Source organism: Dipodomys merriami, unplaced genomic scaffold (assembly GCF_024711535.1).
Source record: "Dipodomys merriami isolate MVZ:Mamm:240054 unplaced genomic scaffold, mDipMer1.0.p SCAF_9, whole genome shotgun sequence".
Lineage (NCBI taxonomy): Eukaryota > Metazoa > Chordata > Mammalia > Rodentia > Heteromyidae > Dipodomys > Dipodomys merriami.
In genome coordinates, this window is record NW_027206512.1 from 6,318,343 (window position 1) to 6,345,289 (window position 26,947).

Genomic DNA, 26,947 nt, shown 5'->3' on the forward strand with positions numbered 1-26,947 from the left:
CGTTTTTAAAATAAGTTTTTTATTGTGAAAATACTGTACAGAGGGGTTACGGTTACATGAGCAAGACAATGAGTACATTTCTTATCAAGCATTGTTGCCTCCTCCTTTGTAAATTTTTATATTGAAATTTATCAGTAAGAATCAGTTATTAAAGTGGTCTACATAGCTGAGTTCTACATTGCCTAAATAATTTAGAAAGAAATTCTTGTAAATTCAACTGAAAAATTTCTAAGTATATTTCTTTTGGTTGCATTGTGTGGATGAAAAATGTTGAATGGCTTAATATCTTAACATTTTTTGTACTGAATTATTTTTTTTAAATATTTGAATGTTGTGGAGAAATTATTTATGTGTTTTCTGAGAAAACCAGTATGTTAATAAGAGAACCTGTTTAAAGTAATTGTTTAATATAAAAGTAGTGGTTCTTCCTATATATAATTAATTGTATAATAGCTTAGTATACAAGTTTAATTCAACTAGTAATTTATTTTTTTAAAGTGACACCTGCATGTTTTATTTCCATTCTTCCCCCTTGACTTATTTTTCCATTTTAGTAATCATTATTGGTCACAGCTTAAAAAATATTAGTATAAGGTTGGGAATGTGGCTTAATAGTAGAATGCTTGCCTAGTATGCATGAAGCCCTGGGTCTAATTCCTCAGTACCACATAAATAGAAATAGCCAGAAGTGGTGCTTAAGAGTAGCTTAAGAGAAACTTCTCTGAAGAGGAAAGAAGGATGGCCAATAGACACAAGAAGAAATGCTCAACCTCTCTAGCCATAAAAGAAATGCAAATCAAAACAACGTTGAGATACCATCTCACCCCAGTTAGAATGGCTAAAATCAAGAACTCTAATAACACCAGATGCTGGAGGGGATGTGGACAGAAGGGAACCTTATTGTTGGTGGGAGTGTAAACTTGTACACAACCACTCTGGAAAGTAGTGTGGAGATTCCTCAAAAGACTCTACATAGTTCTCCCCTATAACCCAGCAATCCCACTTTTGGGCATTTACCCAAATGTTCACAAACAAGACCACACTAAAGCTACCAGCACAACTATGTTTAATGCAGCCTTATTTACCATAGCTAAGATATGGAACCCAGATGCCCCTCAGTAGATGAATGGATCAAGAAAATGTGGTATATATACACAATGGAATTCTCTGCCTCCATCAGAAAAAATGACATTGCCCCATTTGTTAGGAAATGGAAAGACTTGGAAAAAATTATATGAAGTGAAGTAAGCCAGGCCCAAAGAAACATAGGTCCCATGGTTTCCCTTATTTGCAATAACTAGTATATGTCTGAGTCAAGCAGAAAAGGTCAGATAAGGTGATGTTAGGGAAATGAACCCTAAGATATGTATTCAAATGTTTTTTTCTTTCATGCGATTGTTTCTAACACAATTATAAGATTATTTCTTTGTTGCTTTGTATGTCCCTCCCCCTATAACCCCTGCTTTCACTGTATTTGATGTTATTATAATTCGTGGAGGGGAAGGGAAAAAAACAGATTGTTTAAATAGGGATACAGGTGGTCCCATTGCAACAATGAGACGTATATGAGTTGTTATGTCAAAAACGAACTTTACAACTTTGGGCTGGGGGAGGAGGGTTGGGTGAGGGGTAGTGGGGGGTGGATGGGATGGGAAGGGGAAACAAAAGAGGAGGCTACAATGCTTGATGAGAAATGTACTCATTGTCTTGCCCATGAAATTGTAACCCCTCTGTACAGTATTTTCACAATTAAAAAAAAAAAGAGTGGCTTAAATGGTAGAGTACTAGCCTTGAGCAAAAGAAGCTCAGGGACAGTGCCCATGACCTGAGTTCAAGCCCTAGGATTGGCAAAAAAAAAAATTAGAACAGTTTTCACAGTCATCTTTTACCTCCAAAAGTATCATCAATTAAGGAAGGATTTCCCTCTCCAGAAAAAAAAGACATTTTGTTTGACAAAATACTATCACTTTACAAGCTGATGCCTTTTCTTGTATATGTAGTTAACTACACATTAAACTACATAAATACATGTAAATGTAATTTGATTCTTCAAATATGCACGAAATCCCCATGTTCTGCAAAGACCAACTTTCCAACTTAATTTAATTATCATTAACTAGAATTTAAATCTGGATGACTGAAAAATGGGCAGCTTTGGGTACATAAATTATCCAGATGCTATAAAATAAAGACATAAAATCCACAGCTGCTAAAAGAAATTAAAGCAATGACAGCAATCAGAAATAGATTTTATTACCTCTAAGATTTTTATTCCTTGGACTCTAAAAGATGGTCATGAAATCCTGCCCTCTTTTCTAGAGTGTTGCAAGTTGTATTTTCTTGGGCATGGACAGCAATAATGGGCCACCTGGAATTTTCTAAGGGATGGTGGTTCTGAGGTTTGAACTTGGGGCTTTTAGCTAGGTTTTCTACCACTCAAACCAGTTTTGTTTCAGTTTATTTTTCAGATAGGGTCATACACTTTTACCTAGGGCTAGCTAGCATCAGATAGGCACCCTAACTGTGCTTCTACATAGCTAGGGTGACCAATCTATACCGCCATGTCTGGCTTTTTGAAAAAAGGTATTAAGGCAGTTTCCTTGTCTTTTTTTCCCCCTTCCTTCCTTCCTTCCTTCCTTCCTTCCTTCCTTCCTTCCTTCCTTCCTTCCTTCCTTCCTTCCTTCCTTCCTTTTTCCCCATCCATCCATCCTTCCTTCCTTCCTTCCTTCCTTCCTTCCTTCCTTCCTTCCTTCCTTCCTTCCTTCCTTCCTCTCTCTCTCTCTTTCTTTTTTTCCTCCCTTTCTTTCTTTCTTTCTTTTGGAGTTGGCCTCCAGTTATGATCTTACCTTTGTTTCTTGCTAGGATTACAGGTTTGAGCAACCATGCCCATAAACACTATTAAAATTGTTTCTATGTCTTGATGGTTGCCACTACTCAAATGTGTATTTTGGGGAAGGACAGAAATTCAGTATATCATGTGCTTCTTCTGCTAAATATCTTAAATATAGTATCTCATTCACAACTTATAGATGTAGATATCTCCCTTTATAAGCAGGATTTAAATTCAAATTTCCAATTCTGAGTCTTCTTTCTCAACTCAAATGCACACTGCCTCCATCTGAATTGGAGGAGGCAATTGGACTGGGGAGTCCTGACTTTGTTTTGCTTTTGTTATCCTTTCTCTCTCTCTCTCTCTCTCTCTCTCTCTCTCTCTCTCTCTCTCTCTCTCTCTCTCTCAATCCCTCTCCCTCTCCCTCTCCCTCTCCCTCCCTCCCTCCCTCCCTCCCTCTCTCTCTCTCTCTCTCTCTCTCTCTCTCTCTCTCTCTCTCTCTCTCTCTCTCTCATTATACTGAGGCTTACACTCAGGGCCTTGCACTTTCCCTTGGTTCCATTGACCCCAGGTCCACTTCTGGCTTCTGGCTCCTTTTTCTTTTTGTTTTTAAAATTTTTCTGGTTACTTGGAGATAAGACTCATGGACTTTTTTGGTGGGCTGGCTTTGATCCACAATCCTCAGCCTCAGCTTCTAGGATAGCTAAGATTATAGCTGTGAGCCACAAGCACCCAGCTTTACCTGGTTTCTTTATACTTAACATGAAAGAAATGGTTTTTCAGTTATTTTCTATGGAGATCATGAGTCTCATGGTGAATTTATTGCAGCTAGCAGATTCTCCCTTTCCTGCTTCCTGCAGGAAGATGTGGATGAGAGCTCTGGCTCCATTGGGGACTGTATCTAAATAGCCACCAGATGGAAAGGGATGTAGCAGTGTGCAAAACACCATTTTACTTTAATTTTTAAAAACAGGGTAATATCCAGTTATTTTAGCAAGACACTATTTTTTTTAAAGAAATATGTAACCCTCCAATTCAAAAGTTATTATAGCTCTGGTTAGACACTATGGTTACACTTGGGTTATACTGCTAAACTGAAAGGCACCAAAAATGTAATCAAGCCAAGTTATAAAATATGTAGATAGGAAGGGAAAAAACAAATCATTTAAATAAGGATACAGGTGGACCCATTGCAACAATGAGATGTACAAGTCGTTATGTCAAAAATGAACTTTACAACTTTGGTGGGGGGGAGAGGAGGGTTGGGTGTGGGAGGGTTGGGGGAGGATGGGATGGGAAGGGGAAATGAAGGAGGAGGCTACAATGCTCAATAAGAAATGTACACATTATCTTGCTCATGTAATTGTAACCCCTCTGTACAGTATTTTCACAATAAAAAATGTAGATGTTTTGGGCTGAGGATGGAGATCAAAGGTTGTGTGCCAGCCTATAGCATGTACTATGTCTGGGTTTCATCTTCAGCACTTAAAAAAAAAAGTTTGTTATTATTGTTAGTGCTAGTACATTAAAGTTTCAGGCAAGAGGTAAAGGGTGTAGCCCGGTGTTTCAATAAGGCATTTAAATGCAAATTAAAGTCATTTTACAAAAAGGAATTAAAATGACTGTCCCTTTTGTAAAAATTTGAGAAGTTGTGGGGAGTGGCTGGCATCCCAGACAAAAGTTTAAAAGATAAAATTGTCCTAAAGGTTTATTTCCAGGTAAAAAAGATAAATTAGGATTTTGCCCTTAATTTTTTTTTGTAACAGTTTCCAGGAGGCCCACAATAAAAGACAGGACAAATCTGTCAAATGTAACTTAATGAGTTCCACGTAAGACCATGTTTATAAAACTACTTCCAATGACCATCTTTGTTGCTCTTAATTGGAGTAAAAGTGGCCATTTGTAAAAACTCATTGGTCTGGGAACTGCAGTTCAAAGCCAGCTTGGGCAGACAAAAGTCCCTGTGAGATTGTCATCTCTAATCTGCCATCAGCGTGCTCAAAAGCCCAGTTGCTTGGGAGCTCAAAGTGACCAATTGCTAGCCCTAAGCTGGAGAGCTGAGGGACAGCACTCCAACCCTGAGTTCAAGTCCAGTGACTGACCAAGGAAAATGCCAAATGCATTTATCCCAACATAAAAAAGGCACCACGGGGACCCAACAATGTTAAAACATCCAGAGGCAATTACAAGCAATTGCTTGGATGACAAAAATAGTATCAGACCCTGAGTTACTTGAGCTTGGCCCTTCAAAAAATTGATCGAAGCCGGTCATGGAAAGATAGTTTGTAAACATGCCTAACGCCCATGTTGGTCTAACTGGGCAAAACTTGCCAGTCATCTGTGATAGCAGTAAAAGCTAAGGTTGCAAAATGTAAATCCCAAACCCCCTGTATCTGCTCAAAGTCCTAATTGGCAATAACTTTTGAGCTGGTTAAATTCATCTGTTAAAAGCTTGTAGAGCTGAGATTATGTCCCTGTTGACATCTGTCTCAAGGCCTACACAGGTAGTCATTGTTGGGGGCACTAGAAATCAGGTTCCTCTGCCAGTCCCCTATCCCCCCCCTCCTCCCTGCAAATGCTTTTACAAACCAGGATGCTAAACTAGCTATGCTGCTGTAGCCCAAGAAAAGGCCTGTACATTTGTTAAAGGTTAAATGTTGTAGATAAGCCACTTTAAACAGGCTGTCCAGAGGCAGTGGGCAGTACTTAGAGTGCCAATCAGTCACAGGTTTAAAGCATCTACTGGGTTTTCTTAAAAAAAAAAAAACAACTCTGACAAGTAATTGTTAGTCAATTGTTTACAAGTTATAGGTAACCTCTATCTCATTGATCTTCTTGTTGCTTTAATTGGAAATAAAAGGGCTTTTGTAACAAAAACTTTTGCCACAGTTCAAAGCTATCCCAGGCACAAAAATCCATCTAAACCTCCATCTCCCAGCTAACCAGCACAGAGCCAGGCTGGAGGCCTCTAAGTATCCAGCCGAAGGTTGAAAGTGGCATTGTGACTCAGTGGTAGAGCACTAGCCTGGAGCAGAAGTGCCCAGGGACAGTGCACAGGCCTTGAGTCCAAACTGTAAATGCCAAAAGACACCTGTCAGGACAAAGTCAGTCCTGACAATGGAAAATCATGGAGAGGAGTAAGAGGAGATGACATTCTAAATGGAGTCACTTTATGCTGGCCCTTTCAAAATTAATCAGGGCTGGGAGATCAAGAGAAATAGTTGCTTGTCCTTCTAATGACCATACCTGTCTACCTTCTAACTGTACAGAAAATTAAGTCCTGCCTTTGTTACCTGCTATTTGTGTTTACAGTAGCTTCTGACTGGTACTCCTAACCAGTCCATATGCTCCCTCTACCCAGTTACCCAAAAGACCCTAGACAACCCCTTTCTACCTTATTGCCCCAAGTCTAGTTATTTCGCCTTCCCTGTAATGGGCTACAACTGGGATTTTTACTCCAAATGAAACATTTCTGGCCCACGGCCAATGTGTGTTCTTCTATGGCATTCATGTTAACTGACCTTGTAACCTTGTCAGCTTTTTGCTTGATCTTTGCAAGGTCTCTTTCAACAGGATAACATCTCCTGCCCAGGATACTACTTGGAAACAAGTCAAGGCCATCCTGTTCCTTCAGGCAACCAGAGACATCACTTACACTGCCCTGCCTTGCCCAGATCAGTCCCGGACCCTAAAGACCCCAGCTCCAAGGATTCCTTGATGCCCCCAGTCCAGCAGGAAGTAGCCAAACACAAGACACCATTGGCTCTGGTACCTTTAAATATTTCTGCTACCCCCTCCTCAGGTTACTGTGATCCTAAAGCAGAAAAGTCTTACCCCTCTCCTCCAGGATGCTGGGAGTCATGTACCATGCTGTCTCTAATCTGAGACAAAAAAAGGGCAATTTCAGGTCTTTGACAGCCCCTTCTGGAAATCAATCCCTCCATGGCCTATTCCTCTCTTGGGAATTTTTGCCTTTTATTAATTGTGTCTTACATTTTAGATAACTATTGCCATGGAAAAAGGAGGACCTTTACCAACCAGTCAAACAGATGCTTCATGGACGGTACCCAGCTGAGCAACAATGCAGAGACCCATGACTACTTTGCCCCTTGACAGCAGGAAGTAGCTCCAGAAGAAACGACCTCTGCCCATACCCCCTTGGCCTGGTACCCCCTATTCTTATTAAACAACAGAGCAGGGAATGTTAGTATTATGCTCACCTTTGGTCCTCAGCTCCACCCACACCTGAGCCCCATCCCATTCCTGGAGTTCCCTCCATACAACTCACCCTTCCCTCTGTCTGTCCAGACCCACCTGAACTCCCATCTACCTCACTTCCTATGGCTCAGACCCTCCTGCTACCTGGATGGGGATGGAGGCCATGTGCTCCCTCTTGGGGGAAATATGACTCCTCTAATAAATCTTATAATAATCTTTTCTCCTGTGCCTGTCTACCTCTGCATGGTCCCCTGGGATGGATGTGTGGGATCCTCCTCTTTCAATTATTCAGTGAAAGAAAGTACAGCTTGCTATGAAGAGACTTTTAGCACATGAGTTAAAAAGTATATATACATGTACACACACACACACACACACACAAACACACACACACGTGTGTGTGTTTGATCCTTCACAATGACTGATTATTACACTGGGACTCATCCATGGTACAGAAATGATTAAAAGTGCTGCTCTGAACTATTTTGGGAATGTATTTTACATATCCCTTGTAAAAATTATATTTACCCTAGGTGCAAGTATTATGGTATTAACAGGTGACAAACCAAGTCAAGTTTGCTTACACTGGTTGGGGATTTTCAAGCCTGTCCTCTGTCCTCTTTTACTTTGAATGAAAGTTTAGTTCCTATGTAGAATGAAAATAAGAATGTCTACTCATTTTAGACTGATCTAGAAATTTCCTTGATTCTGCTACAGTGCAACTTAATTTAGGCAGCAATTTGAGCATGTTAGGTGTATTTCTGCCATTCCACAACAGTACAAGTGAGAAAGAAGTTACAATAAGAAGTTATTTTACAATATTGACCAAAACTTATTTTTCTATGTGCTAGTTCCAGGAAACTCAAGTTCCTCTATAAATGTATATTTTGGGCAGCACTGGAATTTGAATCTCTGGCTTTGTGCTCGCTCAGCCACTACCCCCAGATCTTTTCAGTTATTTGGATTTTTGTTGTTGTTGTTGTTGTTGTTGTTGTTGTTGTTGTTGTTGTTGTTGTTGTTGTTGTTGTTGTTGTTGTTCTTCTTCTTCTTCTTCTTCTTCTTCTTCTTCTTCTTCTTCTTCTTCTTCTTCTTCTTCTTCTTCTTCTTCTGCTTCTTCTTCTGCTTCTTCTTCTGCTTCTCCTGCTTCTCCTGCTTCTCCTGCTTCTGCTTCTGCTTCTGCTTCTGCTTCTGCTTCTTTTCCTTCTTATTTTTCTGACATGCTTTTGCACCTTTTTCTTTCTTTTTTTTAAAGTTCCAGGAGTTATTTTATTATTGAACTTTTAATACTACTGAGCCTTGGAAGACAATTTGTTCAAAATTTAAAAACTTAGCTATTGGAATCTGATACAATACTCAATTTATCTTTTAGTTATAATATAAAAATGAGATTTGAGAAATCTGGCCTATTGAGTTATCTACTGACCATCAAATGATAATATAATAAATTGGTTTTTTTTTTTTTGTACCTTTGCTTGGACTAGCATTGGACCAAGATCATGGGTGTGTCACCTTGTTCTTTTTTTTTTTTATTTTTTTATTGTAAAGATACTATACAGAGGGCTACAGTTACATGAGTGAGGTAATGAGTACACTTCCTCTTGAGCATTGTTACCCCCTCCATTGTTTTCCCCCTACCATCCCCTCCCTCCCTCCCTTCCCCAAGGTTCTTTTTTTTTTTTTTTTTTGATTGTGATTAAGTGATTACTTAATTTCCGGTAATTCACAGTATTGTGGAATAATGATGCTCGTTTAAAGTCACAAGTTCATTCTAACTTTCCTGGAGCAAATTGTCTATCACAGTCTGTAATATATAACGGTGCTCACATGTTATATACCATATATGTGATCAGCAGCATGGGGATATTTGGTAGTGGTTCAACCAGATGAGTGGGAGTTCTTTGTTTCTTAAGTTCTGTTAGTTTTGTCATATCACCTAACATTTTGGATTTATCATCCACTTATCAGGGAGACCATGTACTGTTTGGCTCTTCATTCTTGGCTTACCTCGCTCAACATGATTCCTTCTAGCTCCATCCATTTCCCTGCAAATGCCATTATTTTGTCATTTCTAATGGCTGCATAATATTCCATTGTGTATAGATACCACAATTTTTGGATCCATTCATCTGTGGTGGGGCATCTAGGTTGTTTCCATATCCTAGCTATTGCGAACAGTGCTGCAATAAACATGGTGGTGCACATGTCCTTGTATATTGGTTCCTGTTGTTCAGGGTAGATGCCTAGAAGTGGTATGACTGGGTCGTAAGGGAGGTCAATCTTTAGCTTTCTAAGGACCCTCCAGACTGCTTTCCAAAGTGGTTGTATGAGTGTACATTCCCACCAGCAGTGTAATAGTGTTCCTCGTTCTCCACATCCCCTCCAGCATTTGTCATTGGCTGATTTGTGGATGTGGGACATTCTGACTGGGGTAAGGTGGTATCTCAGGGTTGTCTTTATTTGCATTTCCTTCACCACCAGGGATGATGAACATTTCCTCATGTGTTTCTTTGCCATTTTTATTTCTTCATTTGAGAAGTCCCTCTTTAGTTCCCTTGCCCATTTAGTAATTGGTTTGTTAGGTTTGGGAGGGATTAGTTTCTTGAGTTCCTTGTATATACAGGATGTTAACCCCTTGTCTGATATATTGCTGGTAAATATTTTTTCCCAATTAGTTGGTTGTCTTTCTAGCTTGGTTGTGATAGCTTTATCTGTGCAGAAGCTTTTTATTTTAAGGTAGTCCCATTTGTCGAGTCTCTCTCCAATTTGTTGTGACCCTGGGACTCTGTTCAGGAAGTTCCTTCCTGTGCCTATTAGTTCAAGTGTCTCTCCTACTCTGTCCTGCAGTAGTTTCAGAGATTCAGGTTTAATGTTAAGGTCTTTAATCCATTTTGAGTTGATGTTGGTGCATGGTGATAGGCTGGGGTCCACTTTTAATTTTCTGCATGTGGCTGCCCAGTTTTCCCAGCACCAGCGGTTGAAGAGGCTGTGTTTCTTCCATTGTATGTCTTTGGCTCCTTTGTCGAATATCAGCTGGCTGTAGGCCTGTGGATTTATTTCTGGATCTTCTATTCTGTTCCATTGGTCTTCGGGTCTGTTTTTGTGCCAGTACCATGCTGTCTTTGTTATTATAGCTCTGTAGTAGAGTTTGAAGTTCGGCATGGATAGCCCTCCCATATTGTCTTTATCCCCTAGAATTGTTTTGGCTATTCTAGGTCTTTTGTTGTTCCATATGAATTTTTGGACTGTTTTCTGTATTTCAGTGATGTACGTCATTGGGATTTTAATAGGAATTGCATTGAATTTGTATATTAGTTTTGGAAGTATTACCATCTTTACTATATTAAGTCGGCCTATCCAAGAGCATGGGAGGTCTTTCCATTTCCTAGTGTCTTCTGCAATTTCTTTCTTTAACTTGTTATAGTTCTCATTAAATAGTTCTTTTACATCTTTGGTTAGGTTAATTCCTAAATATTTTATTTTTCGGGAGGTTATTGTGAATGGGGTTGCTCCTTTTATTTCCCTCTCTTCCTGTACATTATCAGTGTATAGGAAGGCAACTGATTTTTGTGGGTTTATTTTGTATCCTGCTATTTTGCCGAAGTGATTTATGATTTCTAAGAGTTTGGGGATGGAGTTTTTGGGATCGTGGAGGTATAATATCATGTCGTCTGCAAAAAGGGATAGCTTAACTTCTTCTTTCCCTATGCGGATCCCTTTAATGTCTTTTTCTTGCCTTATTGCCCTGGCTAAGGGTTCTAGGACTATATTGAAGAGGAGTGGAGACAGTGGGCATCCTTGCCTTGTTCCTGATTTTAGGAGAATTGGTTGTAGCTTTTCCCCATTAAGTATAATATTGGCTATCGGTCTGTCATAAATGGCTTTTGTTTTTAGAAATGTTCCTTCTATTCCTATTTTCTCCAGAGCTTTTAGCATGAATGAATGTTGAATTTTGTCAAAGGCCTTTTCTGCATCTGTGGCGATAATCATGTGATTCTTGACCTTGGCTCTGTTGATATGTTGGATTACATTTATTGACTTACGTATGTTAAACCATCCCTGTGTCTCTGGGATGAAGCCTACCTGGTCATAGTGAATTATTTTTTTTATGTGTTTCTGGATTTTGTTAGCTAGAATCTTGTTAAGGATCTTTGCATCTGTGTTCATCAAGGAGATTGGCCTGTAATTCTCCTTTTTGGTTGGGTCTTTGCCTGGTTTGGGGATGAGTGTGATATTGGCTTCGTAGAATGAGTTTGGGATAGCTCCCTCCTTCTCTGTTTCTCTGAAGAGCTTGAGGAGTATGGGTATTAGTTCTTGTTTAAAGGTCTTATAGAATTCTGCTGTGAATCCATCTGGTCCTGGGCTTTTTTTTGTTGGAAGACTTTTGATAGCTTCCTGTATCTCATTATAGGATATTGGCTTATTTAATTGGTTAACTTCTTCTTTGCTCAGTTTGGGCAACTTGTATTTCTCTAAAAATGCATCCATTTCTGCCCGATTTTCTTCCTTTAGAGAGTATAGCTTTTGAAAGTAGTCTGTTAGAATTGTTGTCACCTTGTTCTTTGAAATAGACATCATTTTTTTTTCCAGGTTGGCCTTGAATGGAGATCCTTCTTATCCCTGCCTTACAAATAACTGGGACTCTTGCTGCTCTTTTCTAGCTCTCCCTGCTCTCTCTGCTCTCTGCTCTCTCTCTGCTCTCTGCTCTCTCTCTGCTCTCTCTCTGCACTCTCTCTCTCTTCTCTCTCTCTCCCCTCTCCCCTCTCTCTGCTGCTCTTTCCTCTCTCTTTCCTCTCTTTCCCAGCCACGTGGAGTGCCAACCTTGCCTGGTCCCAGCAGGTCTACTGAATAAACCTACCCCTTACCTGAAAACAAAAAACAAAAAACAAAAAACAACTGGGATTTCAGGTGTGAGTGATTACACTTGGCCTTAAAGTTTCAAAAATATGGACAAAATTCTAACTTAAAGCCATTTCCCCAGGTATTCTCCTTGACCAGCAGCCATGCTTGTATGCTCCAGTTTGTATATCTTAGTGTTGTCCCAGGTTTACCGTAGGGCCATCTAGTTTCAGAGATGGATATTCTCTCTAGGACACAGCTGAACAGGCTTAGATGGATACTAGTCCTTCCAGAGATAATGGCTTTCACACTGCTGCATCTAAAGCCAAGGAGCTAAGTGCAAGATTTCTTTCATCCGTATCTATAATGCTTTTCAATTTAAGCTTTTTTTTCCTCACTTCTTTTTTTTGCCAAGAGCCACCTGCCCCTCTCGCAGGCTGTGACCTGGCTGCCACTCACCGCAGTTGTCTTCATCAGCCTGGTTCCCACAGTCATCCACACCATTGCAGTGAAGCAGCTGGGGCAAGCATTTGGTGATGTTCCCACAGGGAAAGGAGCCCAGGGGGCACCGGATACCTTGCTCACTTGCTTGGGTGACTAGGGGTAAAGAAAAGAGAGGTGACATTGGAAGAAGGTTAATACCAAGATTGTTAAGAGAAAAATGATTGTCCCTGGCATTTTCTAAACATTTGGGTTTCTTAGCCGCTTTGTGTAGCCTTCCCCACAGCAGCCTTCCCTGGCTCAGATCCTGACACCAGTGGATTCCAAGAGCCTTTTCCTTAATATGATGCTGGTTTTGGCCTCTCTTTCCCCTTGGACATGATGTTGTCTTCGGAAACATCTGTCGATCCATCTGTCTGTCTGTCTTTCTTTTGGTAGTAATAATGAACTCAGCTTTGTGCTTGTTAGCAAGGTGCTTCAGCACTTGAACCAGCCCAGTTCTTTTGGTCTCTAGTTCTTTTTGCTTTTTATTTTTAAAGAGAATCTTGCCTTTTGGCCAGCTTGTCTGGATTTCAACCTTCCTATTCATGTCTTTCTTATAGCAGTTACTTGGGATGGCTGGTTTATACCACAATGCCTAACTTTTTATTTGAGGTTGAGTTTTTCAAACTTCCAATCATTCTCTCCAGAATAAGTGGGATTACAGATGTGAACTACTTATGCCTGACTACAATCCCTCTCTTTTAAAGAAAATGTGTTTACTACCTTGAGTTTTGGTTTTCTCAGAATGTTACCAAGTTGCGTCATATAGCATGTGATCATTTTTGTTTGGCTTCTCTTAACAATATATATCTGTCCTCTCACCTAGTGAACGACATCTTGGTTGCTTCCAAGTTTTGGCAAATCTGAATAAAGTTGCTCTAAATATCAGTGTGTGGATTTTTGTGTTGATATAAGTTAATCATATCATTTCCAAATGTCAGATTTATATAATTTCAAAGGTTATTGTACATTCCAAGTACAATTAAATAGTTTTTTTTTTACCAAGTTTGGATAATTTTAGAATTTTCTAAAATGCTTACAATTATGAACAATAAAAATAGAATTGTGATTGCCATCTGCAATCAGCACTTGTGAGGCTGAGGTCTGGATAGCTTTGAACTGCAATCCTCAGACCTTAGCTTTCTGACTAGATAGTTTTACAGGCAGCCATGGGAGCCCAGAGATCATTGGTGATTAGCAAAAATTTTGGAGATCACTAATTTGAAAACATATAATCCCTTTCCTTATCAAAAGTATTTATGCATCTATTTATTTCTCTCAGAGATGTTGGTTTATTTCCTATTTTACTCAATGCCCTATAACTACTATTTTTAATATTTACTTTTTGATGCTCCAATTGTGTCAGATTTTACCAATAGAAATCACTACAGCTTGGCTCTGGTGTCTTTTGAAATCTACCCACTGGTCTTTGAGTATGACCTTGCTTTCTGGCACTAAAAGACATTTCAGCATCATTTGTTTCTTTCGCCAACCCCAGGACAGCCTAGCTCATCTCAGATCTCTGCTTTCTCTGAGGGTAAGATGCTACTCTCAGGCTCATTTACCTGTGAGTTCCAGGTAAATGATACAAGATTCTGTTTTTAAACAACAAAACCAAACCAAACACCCCCCTTTCCCTTCAAATCAATGATAAAACAAAAAATAAGAAAATAAAACTAAAACAATGAAAAAAACCTCACAATGGTTTGGATAGTCATTAAAGTTCATTATATCAAAATGTGTTTGTGACCTATCAAAAATGAGAATAAAATCGACTGTTTGCTTTGTATGATACAATAGAAACTTCAATTAAAAGGAAAGTTACATTTTCACAGAGGAGCAATTATCTTTGATTTATCATAGTTATTTCAGAGTATATATTTTTCTTTTCTAAATCATCTTTAAGAAGTTATGCAAATGGTTTTCAATTCAACATAACAATTTATGACTACAATGGTACATCTTGATCTATGAGTACTTTCTTTTCTTTGTCTTTTTTTTCTGGGAGGGGGAAGGAGTTGCTGGGGGCAAACCAGAGCTTTGTGCATTTTAAGGCAAGTACTTCACCCCTAAATTTCAGCCCAGTCTCAATATTGGATAAAGGAAACTGTGCAGCCTACAGGATGAGCTGGGTTGTAAATAGTATTTTCACTTGTAGGAGTATTTTAAGATGTATTTTCCCCAACCACTTGATTAAAACAAAGTTCAAATCAAAGATTGCAAGCCATCAAATATCACACATTCTAGAGATCTCAAGTATACATAGAAATAAAATGTGATTTCTTTTTTCTTTTGTGTTTTCCCCCCTCTGGTTTATCCCCTATTTTCACTATATTCAATTTTGGTACCCTGGGTATTGTATATACGTTTATATGTTTATCTGAATTAGGGAAAGGAAGGGAACAAGAAAATGGTGATAAAGGACAAAGGGCAAACCAATGCAATAATGATACTCACAAGACAATATATTGGAAATGAATTGTAGAACTTGGGGTGGGGGGGGAGGCAGGTTGGGAGGGAAAGTGGGAGAATAATGAGGAAGGGTGTAACAAGTTCAACAGGAAATGTACTCACTACCTTACATACGTAACTGTAACTCTTCTGTACATCACCTTGACAATAATATTAAAATTTAAAACCATTAAAAAAGAGAAACTTAAAAAATCCATGTTGAGACAGAGTGTGTGTATCTTTATTAATCTTTAAAGAATGAACTTTAAAAGTCAATGTTGTCAGGAATTTTTTGGGACCAATTGTCAGTCCCCAGAGACAGATAATGTTGAAAAAGTTTTAAGCCAGGTGCATGTGGCTAACTCTTGTAATCCTAGCTACTCAGTAGGATCATGGTTCAAAGCCAGCCAGGGCAGGAAAGTCTGTGTGACTCTTATCTCCAATAAATGACTCCAAAAAGCCAGAAGTGGTGCTGTGGCTCAAGTGGTAGGGTGCTTACCTTGAGTTAAAGAAGCTCAGAGATAGTGAGTGCCTAGGCCCAGAATTTAAAAAATACCCCTCCCCCAATTTTTTTTGACTAGACACACCTAGATTTATACTCATGCTACTGTTTTGAAAATTCTTTTCAAAGTAGTTAACTTTTAGGAATCTTATATTTTTATGACCTGTGTTTGTGGCCCTACAGATGCTTGGCATGAACTCTATTCTCAGCTGGTATTCTTTTTTTAACCTTGTGTTCGTGACAGATACAGCTTTTAAATGGCTGTGTCATAAGATTAGTCCCATGTTTTCATGACATGACGATCCAACAGATATATTAGAAATCTTAATATTTTAAGTAACATTAAAATTTAATTTACAATGTTTGAGATGATCTCTTTGTGCAGAGAATCTGCACAAAGGCCATCTTGTCTCCTACACAGTGTGACAGTAAGCTGTTGACTGATGTTCTGTCACCCCTAAGTGCTTTGTATGGCATTCTCCTACAGCCATGTGACAACCATTAATATCAGGAGATTAGCAGTGATTTTGTTTTTAGTCCATTCAAGTTGGCAGATTGGCCCCGAAATGTCCTTTACAGTGAAAGCAGCTAGTGTGGGGTCAACCTTTGTAATTAATTGGTTCATGACTTTAGTCTCATCTGGAGCCACTTCTCAGAATGTCATTTTTTTCATAACCTTGACACTGGGAGATTGCAGGTCAATGACTTTGCAGAATGTTCTGGACTTTGGGTTATCTGGACTTTAGTGTTCACTAAGTTCAGGCTATGTCCCTCTGGCAGAAACTTCACAGAGTAAGACTCATTTTAGTTTATCAGGTGGTTTGTCCCATTAGTGACAATAACCATTGCAGTCACTTGACTGAAATGTCCCCCAAACTTCTCAATTATTGATAATTAATTTTTGTTTTCTGGGTGCTAGTACTGGAGCTTGAACTCAGGGCCTTGTGCTCCCACTTTGCCTTTTCACTCCAAGTTGGTACACTACCATTTGAGCCACACCTCTACTTTTGGCTTTTTGCTGGTTAATTGGAGATAAATGAATCACAGAATTTTTTTTGGGGGGGGGGTCTGCATAGCTTTGAACTGAAATCCTCAGACCTTAGCTTTCTGACTAGATAGTTTTACAGGCAGCCATGGGATCCCAGAGCTCATTGGTAATTAGCAAAAATTTTGGAGATCACTAATTTGAAACTATATAATCTCTTTCTTTATCAAATTTTCAATTTATGTATCTATTTATGTCTCTCAGAGGCATTGGTTATGTCCTATTTTACTCAATGCCCTATAATCTACTATTATGACTACTATTTTTAATATTTATTTTTTGATGCTCCAATTGTGTCAGATTTTACCAATAGAAACCACTACAGCTTGTCTCTGGTGTCTTTTTGAAATCTACCCACTGGTCTTTGAGTATGAACTTGCTTTCTGGCACTAAAAGACATTTCAGCATCATTTGTTTCTTTCCCCAACCCCAGGACAGCTTAGCTCTTCTCAGATCTCTGCTTTCTCTGAGAGTAAGATGCTAGGAAAAAGCTAAGATGTGGAATTCAGCTGTGCTCATTAATAGAAGGGTATCACTGCCATCAGTGGACAGGCTCAGTGGACAGCATGGGAATGAAGATTACATTTATTTGCACTTGCACACACCTATCTATTTTCAGTATCTACCTAGATCTGAAAGCCATGAATTTACCTTCAGTTCCTAAGCAACACTGTAAGGTCCTATTTCTTTTTTTGTTTTTGGACAGTGAGGAACATGCCTTTGTTATCCTTTATCCTGCAAGCATTGTCTTTTTCTTTTTCTTCTTTTTTTTTTTTGTCGGGCGTGGGGCCTGAACTCTGGGCCTGGGCTCTGTCCCTCAGCTCTTCAGCTCAAGGCTAGTTGCTCTACCACTTGAACCACTTCTAGCTTTTTCTGCTTATGTGGTGCTGAGGAATCAAACCCAGCATGCAAAGCACCACTGAGCCACCTTCCCAGCCCCTCCATGCATGCTCTTATCACCCTACTCAGTGCTGCCTTCCACAGTGAGAGCTTTCTTGCTGGATCATTTTTTTCACAGTGAATCTCTGCAATTCCCTCCTAGGTCACTTGGTTCCCCTTATGCCCTTCTTGTGAGTCACTTGATGGCTTTAGGACTCGATTGTTGAAGACTAGGGGCCAGGAGATGATGTTGTTGTACCATAAATCAGATATAAATCTAGTCACAAGAAAATATAGAAGTCACATTTTGAGAGGTCGAATTTTGGAGTCTTTATTGGAATGCTAGTAGTCTGCAGGCGGCCAATTTGTTACAAAGACCTGCAGCCCCAAACAGAGCTTGCACCAAGCTTTTAAAGATCACAGCCACATGTTAGGAGCAGGGCTCTCCTGGGGCTTAATATCAAAATGTATCTACATATTCAGAAATTAGGGCCCTCCTAGATCTACCCATTGAGCAAGGCATTTGCAATTCAAAGAATGGCTTATCCAAGGCCTTTAGGCATTGGAGCTGGGTGGACAGCCTCCATCTTTTGGCTAGGCACCTGGATGTCTCTAAAAACTATAACCCCATCACATGCTCAAGCCTCAGGATGGCAGTGCCATTATTTAGACTCAGTTTCCTCACTTCATTCCTCACTGCTCTTATGTACATGAAATCAAATCATTGATTTCTAGGGGGGTTTTACCTTCTCCCACCATGAAGACAAGATGCCAGACCCTACTATCTACCATGTGGCCAGGATGGCACTGGCCAGACCTGATCTCACTTCAATGCCCATAGGAAAATTCTGAAGAAATTTTCTTTTGTAAAATCTATGGAAGTAGAAAAATACTTTTCTTATATTAGGGAGCCATTTCCTTATAGTTTAATAGTGCTAATAATTAACTGGAAAAGGGCTGGTGAGTCCCCTGGAACAGTTGTACAGATTCACAGAAGTGACTGATACCAGAGGTCCTGTCACCCAGCTACCATACTTCACAAAAGGGTTGTATGCTTTTGTTCTGGACCAAAGCCAAGCAAAAATGTGAAAGACTCTGAAATGGATCAAAAAGAAAGATCATACCTCCACCTCATATCTTTCATAGTGCAGTAGATGACAATAATGCAAATGACTACTGTTCACAGAAATGTAGATTTTCTGTGACAGAAATACAGATTGTGAGATACACTAATGGTTGCCTCATGTGAAGTAGGGAGACCAGGTCTAGATGTTGACACTTTATTTTTCACAAGCCATCTTAGTGCCTAACCAAGTGATGGGGGCTTGCTTTATAGCCAATTTCCAGACCTATCCTTTGAATTGTAGAAGCCTAGCTCAGTGGATGGAGCAAGAAGGGCTCTGTTTTAGAGGACATGCAAATGCATCATGTGGTTTAGCCCCAGGAAAGCCCTATTCCTGGTGCCTCTCCTGGTGCCTTTGTTTATTTTAGGGCTTTGTCACCTCCCAAACATGTGGTTTTTGTCTTTAAAATTTTGGCACAGGCTCTGTTCTGCAGCAGATCTTTTCAACAGGGGTCCATCTGCACAGGCCAGCCTTTTAATAAAGACTCTCAATTAGACCTCTCAAAATGTGGATTCTCTGTTTTCTCAAGACTGGATTTGCTTCTGAGATACCTTACAACACATGGATATGGGTAATATTCGCGTATAGTAAGAAAGTTTATTTTAGCATTCTTTTTGGCCTATGTACATATGGATATGTATATTTTTTTCTTTTCTTTTTTCTTTTTCTTTTTTTGGTTGGTTAGTAATGGAGCTTGAACTCTGGGCCTGGGTGCTGTCCCTCAGCTCTTCAATTCAAGGCTAGCTCTCTACCACTTGAGCCACAGCACCACTTCCGTGTTTATTTTTTTCTTTTCTTTTTGTGTGGTACTGGGGATTTAACTCTGAGCCTTGTATATTTTAACCAACATTCTGTCATTTGAATCTCACCTCAAGCCTTTTTGTTTTCAGATGGGATCTTGCTAACTTTTCTAGGATCTCCTTGGACCACACTCTTGTCTCTATCCTCCAGAGTATCAGAGACTTACTGTTGTGTGCCACCATGCTCGCTTGTGTGTATGTTTTGAATTCTCCTTTGAGAGGACCATACTGGTCTCTTTATTAGTGAATGAGTTAACTCAAGCCTTTAAGACATTTTGCTTTTCTATTTATATGAGTCATAACTTTATCTCCTTTTCATCTTATTCTTTAAAATAATCTTTTAACAGGTGTGAGGAGTCACTTGGAATCCCAGAGTGGATATTTTAAGCTGACGACATTTGAGAGTGAACAGATGCAGAAATAAGCTTTCTCAGAGCTTCCCTCATTTGACTAAGCATAGAAACTTCTGGGAAATGAAGCTGGTTTAAACTTCCTCTCTTAGATGAGTGTACTTCCAGCAGAGCTACCAAAAGTACACCAACCACAAATCTCTCACATGGTCCCAATGGATAGACAGAGCTCTCACAGGAAAAGCATCACAAACTTTCTTATCTCCTCTTTGTTTTTTCTTTGTCTTTCCTGAGGAAACCTGCTTGCTCCTCCCATCTATCTAGCCTCTCCCCCTATCCCTGCTAAGGTCTCCTCAGCAGGGATTATCATCTCATCATTCAAGAAATTACCTACTACTTTTGTTAATGCTCTCAGATGTTTTGTTCTCCTGTTAATCAACCTTTTGTTTAAGTTGCAGGACCCTACCCCCCTATTGAATTGAGAACCAAAATTTTCCTGTCCCATGAGTGTCTAAACTGAAGACCGGAAATACACAGGGACTTTGGAGGTTATGCTTTTAATGACAAGGAACTTGGGTTCTGTATCTTTAAGGGTTCAGGTAGAAACATCCCAGATTAAAAAAAAACCCTCAAAGTACTGTGCCCTGAGAAACAAGAAGTTATTGGCTAAAAAGTAACCTTAGTGTATTTGATATGATCCCTGGTGATTTGGTACAGTACAATTCTCTTAATGGATATGTTCATTTTTCTTTGTTTTTGCTTTTTTCTTAGTTATTTTTAAGCTTTATTTATTTTTAAACACAGAATTTTGCTGTCCTGTCTAGACTGTTCTCAAACTTCAGTCCTCCTGCTTTCAGCTTCTTGAGTAGCTGGGCCTACAGGTACAGACTACCGTACTCGGTGCATTTTCCATCATGAAACATTTTAGGGTTAATATAGAGATTATAAAATTAATAAAATATATAATATTAGCACTATAGTATTATGATGTAGAAATATTTATTTTGACTTTAAGTATTTTAATGTTTAATAGAATTAGGCAAGTAAAAACAGATTGACTTAACTTCAGTTTGAGAAAAATATGTAATTGAGTCTAATCCTAGGACTTCACTGTTGTAAAAGAGTTGAAAATGATGGAAAAGTAGATATTGGTCAAGATGCATTGTATATATAAATTGACATGTTGAATTGAAATCCTTCATACAACTTTTTGAAAACAATAAAAAAATACAAAGATTTGACCCTGTTTGTATCACAGGGCTATTTTAGAGCTCTAGATATTTGAAATATATTTAGTACATATACTGAAAATATATTTTATTGGCTTTTCTAGAGTTTTAAAGAAATCATTTAATTAATCATTATGTTTGAGATGCATGTTTATAATAATTCAGCAAATTTAACTAACTTATTTTTGAGTTAGATTGCTACTAGGAGTTTGATTTAATTTGAGTTAAGCATTTATTAAGTAAGAAGTGAAGGTTGTTGGCACCAGTGGCTCACACCTAAAATTTAAAAAAAAAATTTGTTACATGGGCAAGACAATGAGTACATTTTTTTTTAGATAATTTTTTTTTTGCCGGTCATGGGGCCTGAACTCTGGGTCTGGGCGCTGTCCCTCAGCTCTTCAGCTCAAGGCTAGCGCTCTACCACTGGAGCCACAGCGCCACTTCCAGCTTTTTCTGTTTATGTGGTGCTGAGGAATCTAACCCAGGGCCTCATGCTTGCAAGGCATGCACTCTACCGCTGAGCTATCTTCCCAGCCCCAATGAGTACATTTCTTATCGCACCTAAAATTATAGCTACTCAGAGGATGATTGAAACTGGCCTAGGCAGGAAAATCTGAGACCCTCTTTCTCCAATAAATCAGCAAAAAGCCTGGCTGCAGGTGTGGCTCAAGTATAGAGTGACAGTCATTTGTAAACAAACAGTGAGAGTTGGAGAACCGAAGTTCAATCCATGGTACCAGCAAGGATAAAAGAAAAGTTGTAGGGTATGGTGGCCCACTCCTGCAGAGACCAGGAGGATAGTGGTTCCAGTATAGCCTGGGAAGTGGGGAATATTTTTTTTCTTTTTTTGTCCATAGTAGGTGCCGAACTCTGGGCCTGGGCACTGTCCCTCAGCTCTTCAGCTCAAGGCTAGCACTCTACCACTTGAGCCACAGCACCACTTCCCGCTTTTTCTGCTTATGTGGTGCTGAGAAATCGAACCCAGGGCCTCATGCATGCAAGGCAAGCATTCTACCACGGAGCCAACTTCCCAGCCCCATGGGGAATATTTTTTAAGACCGCTTCTTAATAAAAAACTGGGCAGGGTGGCATGTGCTTGTCTTCTCATCTACAAAGGCAGTGTAGTGATCCAGGCTGGCTTAAGCATAAATTTGAGATTGTTTTTGAAAAGTGAAGCAAAAGGTCTGACGCATAGCTTAAGTATTACAGCTCCTAACTAGTAAGAACAAAGCACTAGTTCAAGTCTTGATACCACCCAAAAAATGCAAGATTTATAAATGAGATAGTAAGATTTGTAAGATGAACTTGAAGGCTTATGGAAGGCTGTTTGAACTTCTTGCCACATATTCACATTAATATGAAGTTATCATGTGGCAGACATGATTGGCTAATTAAGCAGAAATTCTCTAAGGCCTTCTCCCTTCCAGAACTTTTGGAGGAACAGTATTTTCCCCAGGTTGCTACTAGGTGGCCACAAGGCACCTTTCTGGCATCTGAGACACATGTCTGACAAAGTCATGAAAGTGTTAGCTATTCTGAGACAAGAAATTGAGCTATTTGGAGAAACTCTAGAGCTCCTTGGCACAGGACAAAATTTTCTTAATAAAGACCAAGAAACACAACAAATCAAAGAAAAGTTGAACAAATTGGATTGCATTAAACTGCAGAGCTTCTGCAGGGCAAAGGACATAGCAAGCAAGATAAATAGAAAGTCCACGGATTGGGAGAAGATCTTCACAAGCCATACAATGGATAACGGTCTCATATCCAAAATATACTTAGAACTCAAAAAATTAAATCCCCCAACAACAAATCCTCAAAGAAACATCTGCCCAATTAATAAGTGGGCTAAAGACATAAAAAAGAGACTTCTCTGAAGAGGATATTAGAATGGCCAATAGACACATAAAGGAATGCTCAACTTCTCTAGTCATAAAGGAAATGCAAATCAAAACATTTCAACATTTTGTTATTTCCTTCCCCTTCCCAAATTAGAAAAATGTATCTACAAGATGCAGGACACCAGAATGAAATATAGTGAAAACAGGGGTTGTACCAAGGGTGAAGAACATACAAAGAAACAAACAAAAATCACATAGTACATTATAAGTACATTAAAAAGAACAACAAGAAAGATAAAATCTCATGTCCCTATCTTGGGCTTCATTTCACTTAGCAACAGGTTATATGGTCATATGTATATAGCTTTTGACCTCTTCTGCTTGTCCTAGGACATATACTAGTTATTGCAGATAAGAAATAATAATGGCCAATAGACACATGAAGAAATGCTCAACTTCTCTAGCCATAAAAGAAATGCAAATCCAAACAACATTGAGATTCCACCTCACCCCAGTTAGAATGGCTATAATCAAAAAATCTAATAACAAGAGATGCTGGAGGGGATGTGGCGAAAAGGGAACCCTACTTCATTGTTGGTGGGAATGTAAACTTGTTCACTTTGGAAAGCAGTATGGAGTTTCCTCAAAAGACTATTCATAGGGGAGGTGGGGAGAGAAGGGAGAGTAGGGGAAAAACATAGGAGGAGGTAACAATGCTTGATAGAAAATGTATTCATTACCTTACTCATGTAACTGTAGCCCCTCTGTACAATATTTTTGCAATAAAACATAAAAAATACTGCACATAGAGCTCCCCTATGACCCAGAAATCCCACTTTTAGACATTTACCTAAATGATCACAAACAAGGTTATACAAAATTACCAGTACAACTATGTTTATTCACGGTAGCTAAGATATGGAACTAACCCAGATGCCCCTCAGTAGATGAATGGATCAAGAAAATGTGATATATATATATGAATTCTATATATATATATGTATATATATATGAATTCTATGCCTCGATCAAAGAATGACACCATTCCATTTGTTAGGAAATGGAAAGACTTGAAAAAATTATATTAAGTGAAGTAATCCAGGCCCAAAGAAACATAGGTTTTATGGTTTCCCTTATCTGCAACAACCAGTATATGTCTGGGACAAGCAGAAAAGTCAAAAGCTATGTACATATGATCATATAAGCTGATGCTAAGTAAAATGAACCCCAAGATAGGGACACAAGAAATTTTATCTTTCTTGTTCTTTTTATGTATTATAATGTACTCTGTGATTTTTTTGTTTCTTTCGTATGTTCAACCCCACCCCCTCCCCATTTGATTCAGGTGTCCTGCATCTTGTATATGCATTTTTCTAATTTGGAGAGGGGAAGGGAAATAACAAAATGCTGAAATAAGGATACAGAATGACCCATTGTAACAACGAGATGTACAAGACACTATGTTGAAAATGAACTTTGCAACTTTGGGGGGGAGGGAGGAATTGGGGTGGTGGGGAAGAAAAGTATGGTAGGGAAAAAACAAAGGAGGAGGCAACAATGATTGATAGGAAATGGACTCATTACCTTACTCATGTAACTGTAACCCCTCTGCACTTTATCTTTACAATTATATATATTTACATATATGTATATATGTATATATATATACAATATATAGAGCTATTGTCATGCCTTCCACTTTTTCCTTATGTTGAACGTGTGATGTTTGAAATTACAGCAACTGACAGAAGACCCAAGGTGCCAGTGCCAGACCCAGTGATTGTAAACAGAGAAACTTTGGAGCTCATAACCTGCACAAAGACCCTTCCCACACCCCTCACTGATGGAGCAGCTCAGCATCATCCTGCCAAAGCCACCCAACATCCTGGCCTCAAGAGGAACCCCAGAACTACAGGGGTCTATCCGTAGAACCCCAGTGCAGATAACTCCCAACGTGCCAGCTCAAACAGTGACAGAAACTTTGAAGCTCAGAACTTGCATGAAGACCCCTCCCCCACCCCTTGCCAGTGGAGTGGCTTCGGGTCATCTCTCCAAAGCTACTTGCTCCCAGAACCACAGTGGTCTGTAGGAGGCCAGTGCAAAAAAATGCCCGCTGTGCTGACCCAGACAGCAAAACAGAGGCAGAGATGGTGTGAAACACAGACCTGGAGCAGAAGGGATGGAGGAAGATCTACCATGCAAATGTTCCCAACAATAAGTCAGGAGTTGCTATCCTGCTATATGACAAAATGAACTTTTCATTAAAATCAATACAAAAACATGAAGAAGGACAATGCATATTAATACAGGGAACAATTCAAGAATAGGATAGCACCATTATCAATTTATACTCCCTAAACATTGGTGCACCCAAATATGTTAAGCAAATACTCTCAGACTTACAGAATAAAATAAATCCAAATACAAAAATACTAGGAGACTTTCATATTCCACTCTCACCAAAGGACAGGTCTACCAACCAGAGAATTGGCAGAGAAGCCTCTGAATTAAATGATGCCATATCTCAAGTGAAATTAATTGACATCTACAGAGTTTTCCACCCTACAACAACCCAGTACACATTCTTCTCAGCAGCCCATGGAACTTTCTCCAAAATAGATCATATCATAGTTCATACAAGGAATTTTGAGCAAATACAAGAAATGGACATAATCCCCTGCAGTCTATCTGACCACAGTGGAATCAAGCTAGTTCTCAATAACAAAGCATACCGTAGAAAGTACTCAAATACATGGAAATTGAACAGACACTTTTGAGCAACACCTGGGTCACAGAGGAAATTAAAGAAGAAATTAAAAAATTCCTACAATTCAATAGAAATGAATACACATCACAAAGAAACCTGTGGGACATGGCAAAAGCAGCCCTGACAGGCAAATTTATTGCTCTCAGTGCACATATCAAAAAAATAGAGACAGATCAAGTAAATAATCTCATGTTTCAAGTAAAACTGCTAGAAAAATATGAAAAAAATTGAACCTAAATTTCTTAGATGGAGTGAGATAACCAAAATAAGAGCTGAAATTAATGTGGTAGAAATTAAGAAAACTATAAATAAAATTAAAAAAACAAAAAGCTTTTTTTTTTGCAAAAAATGAATAAAATTGGCAGACTTCTGACAAGAATAAGTAAAAATAGAAGAGAGGAAACCTAAATGAATAAGAACAAGGATGCCATGGGAAGAATGATAACAAATACTCAAGACATCCAAACAATTACAAAGAACTATTTCCAGAATCTATATTCACTCAGGAAGGAAAACCTAGCAGAAATGGATGAATTTTTAGAGAAATACAAATTGCCCAAACTGAACCAAGAAGAAACAAATCAATTAAACAAACTAATAACTTACAATGAGATAGAGGAAGCAATCAGAAGTCTTCCAAGGAAAAGCCCAGGACCAGATGGATTCACTAAGGAATTCTATAAGACCTTTAAAGAGGAACTAATATTCATATTCCTTAAACTTTTCTGAGAAGTAGAAACAGAGGGAGCTATCCCAAACCCATTCCATGAAGCCAATATCACATTCATCCCTAAACCAGGCAAAGATCCAACAAAAAAGAGAACTACAGACCAATCTCCTTGATGAACACAGATGAAAAGCTCCTCAATAAAATTTTAGCCAACAGAATCCAGAAACATATCAGAAAAATCATACATTATGATCAAGTAGGCGTCATCCCAGAGATGCAAGGATGGTTTAACATACATAAATCAATACATGCAATCATTACATCAACAGATCTTAGGCCAAGAACCACATGATTATCTCCATTGATGTAGAAAAGGCTTTTGATAAAATACAACATTCATTCATGTTAAAAGCTCTGGAGAAAACAGGAATAGAAGGAACATTCCTTAAAACAATAAAAGCCATTTATGACAGACCAATAGCTAATATTATACTTAATGGGGAAAAACTACAACCAATTCTCCTGAAAAGAGGAACAAGGCAAGGATGCCCACTCTCACCACTCCTCTTCAATGTAGTTCTGGAATCCTTAGCCAGAGCAATAAGACAAGACAAAGATATTAAAGGGATCCACATAGGGAAGGATATAAAATTAACCCACAGAAATCAGTTGCTTTTCTGTATACCAACAACATACAAGCAGAAAGGGAAATCAAAGAAACAACCCCATTCACAATAACCTCAAAAAAATTTTTTTATGAAGTAATCTAACCAAAGATGTAAAGGAACTATTTAGTGAAAACTATAAAAGCCTAAGGAAAGAAATTATAGAGGACACCAGGAAATGGAAAAGATCTTCCATGTTCTTGGATGGGCAGAATTAATATAGTGAAAATGGCCATACTACCAAAATTGATATACAA

The 26,947-nt window shown here is 38.8% G+C and overlaps 1 protein-coding gene across 6 annotated transcripts in view; it reads right to left on the bottom strand.

Annotated features, from left to right (window-relative positions):
* Positions 1–26,947, bottom strand: part of Rxfp1 (relaxin family peptide receptor 1) — a 132,612-nt gene that overhangs the window by 71,866 nt on the left and 33,799 nt on the right. For all 6 annotated transcript variants that reach the window (XM_070012297.1, XM_070012298.1, XM_070012299.1 and 3 more), the window contains one exon: positions 12,344–12,481. In XM_070012297.1, coding sequence (XP_069868398.1) covers positions 12,344–12,481 — 138 coding nt within the window. The remainder of the gene's footprint in view (positions 1–12,343; positions 12,482–26,947) is intronic.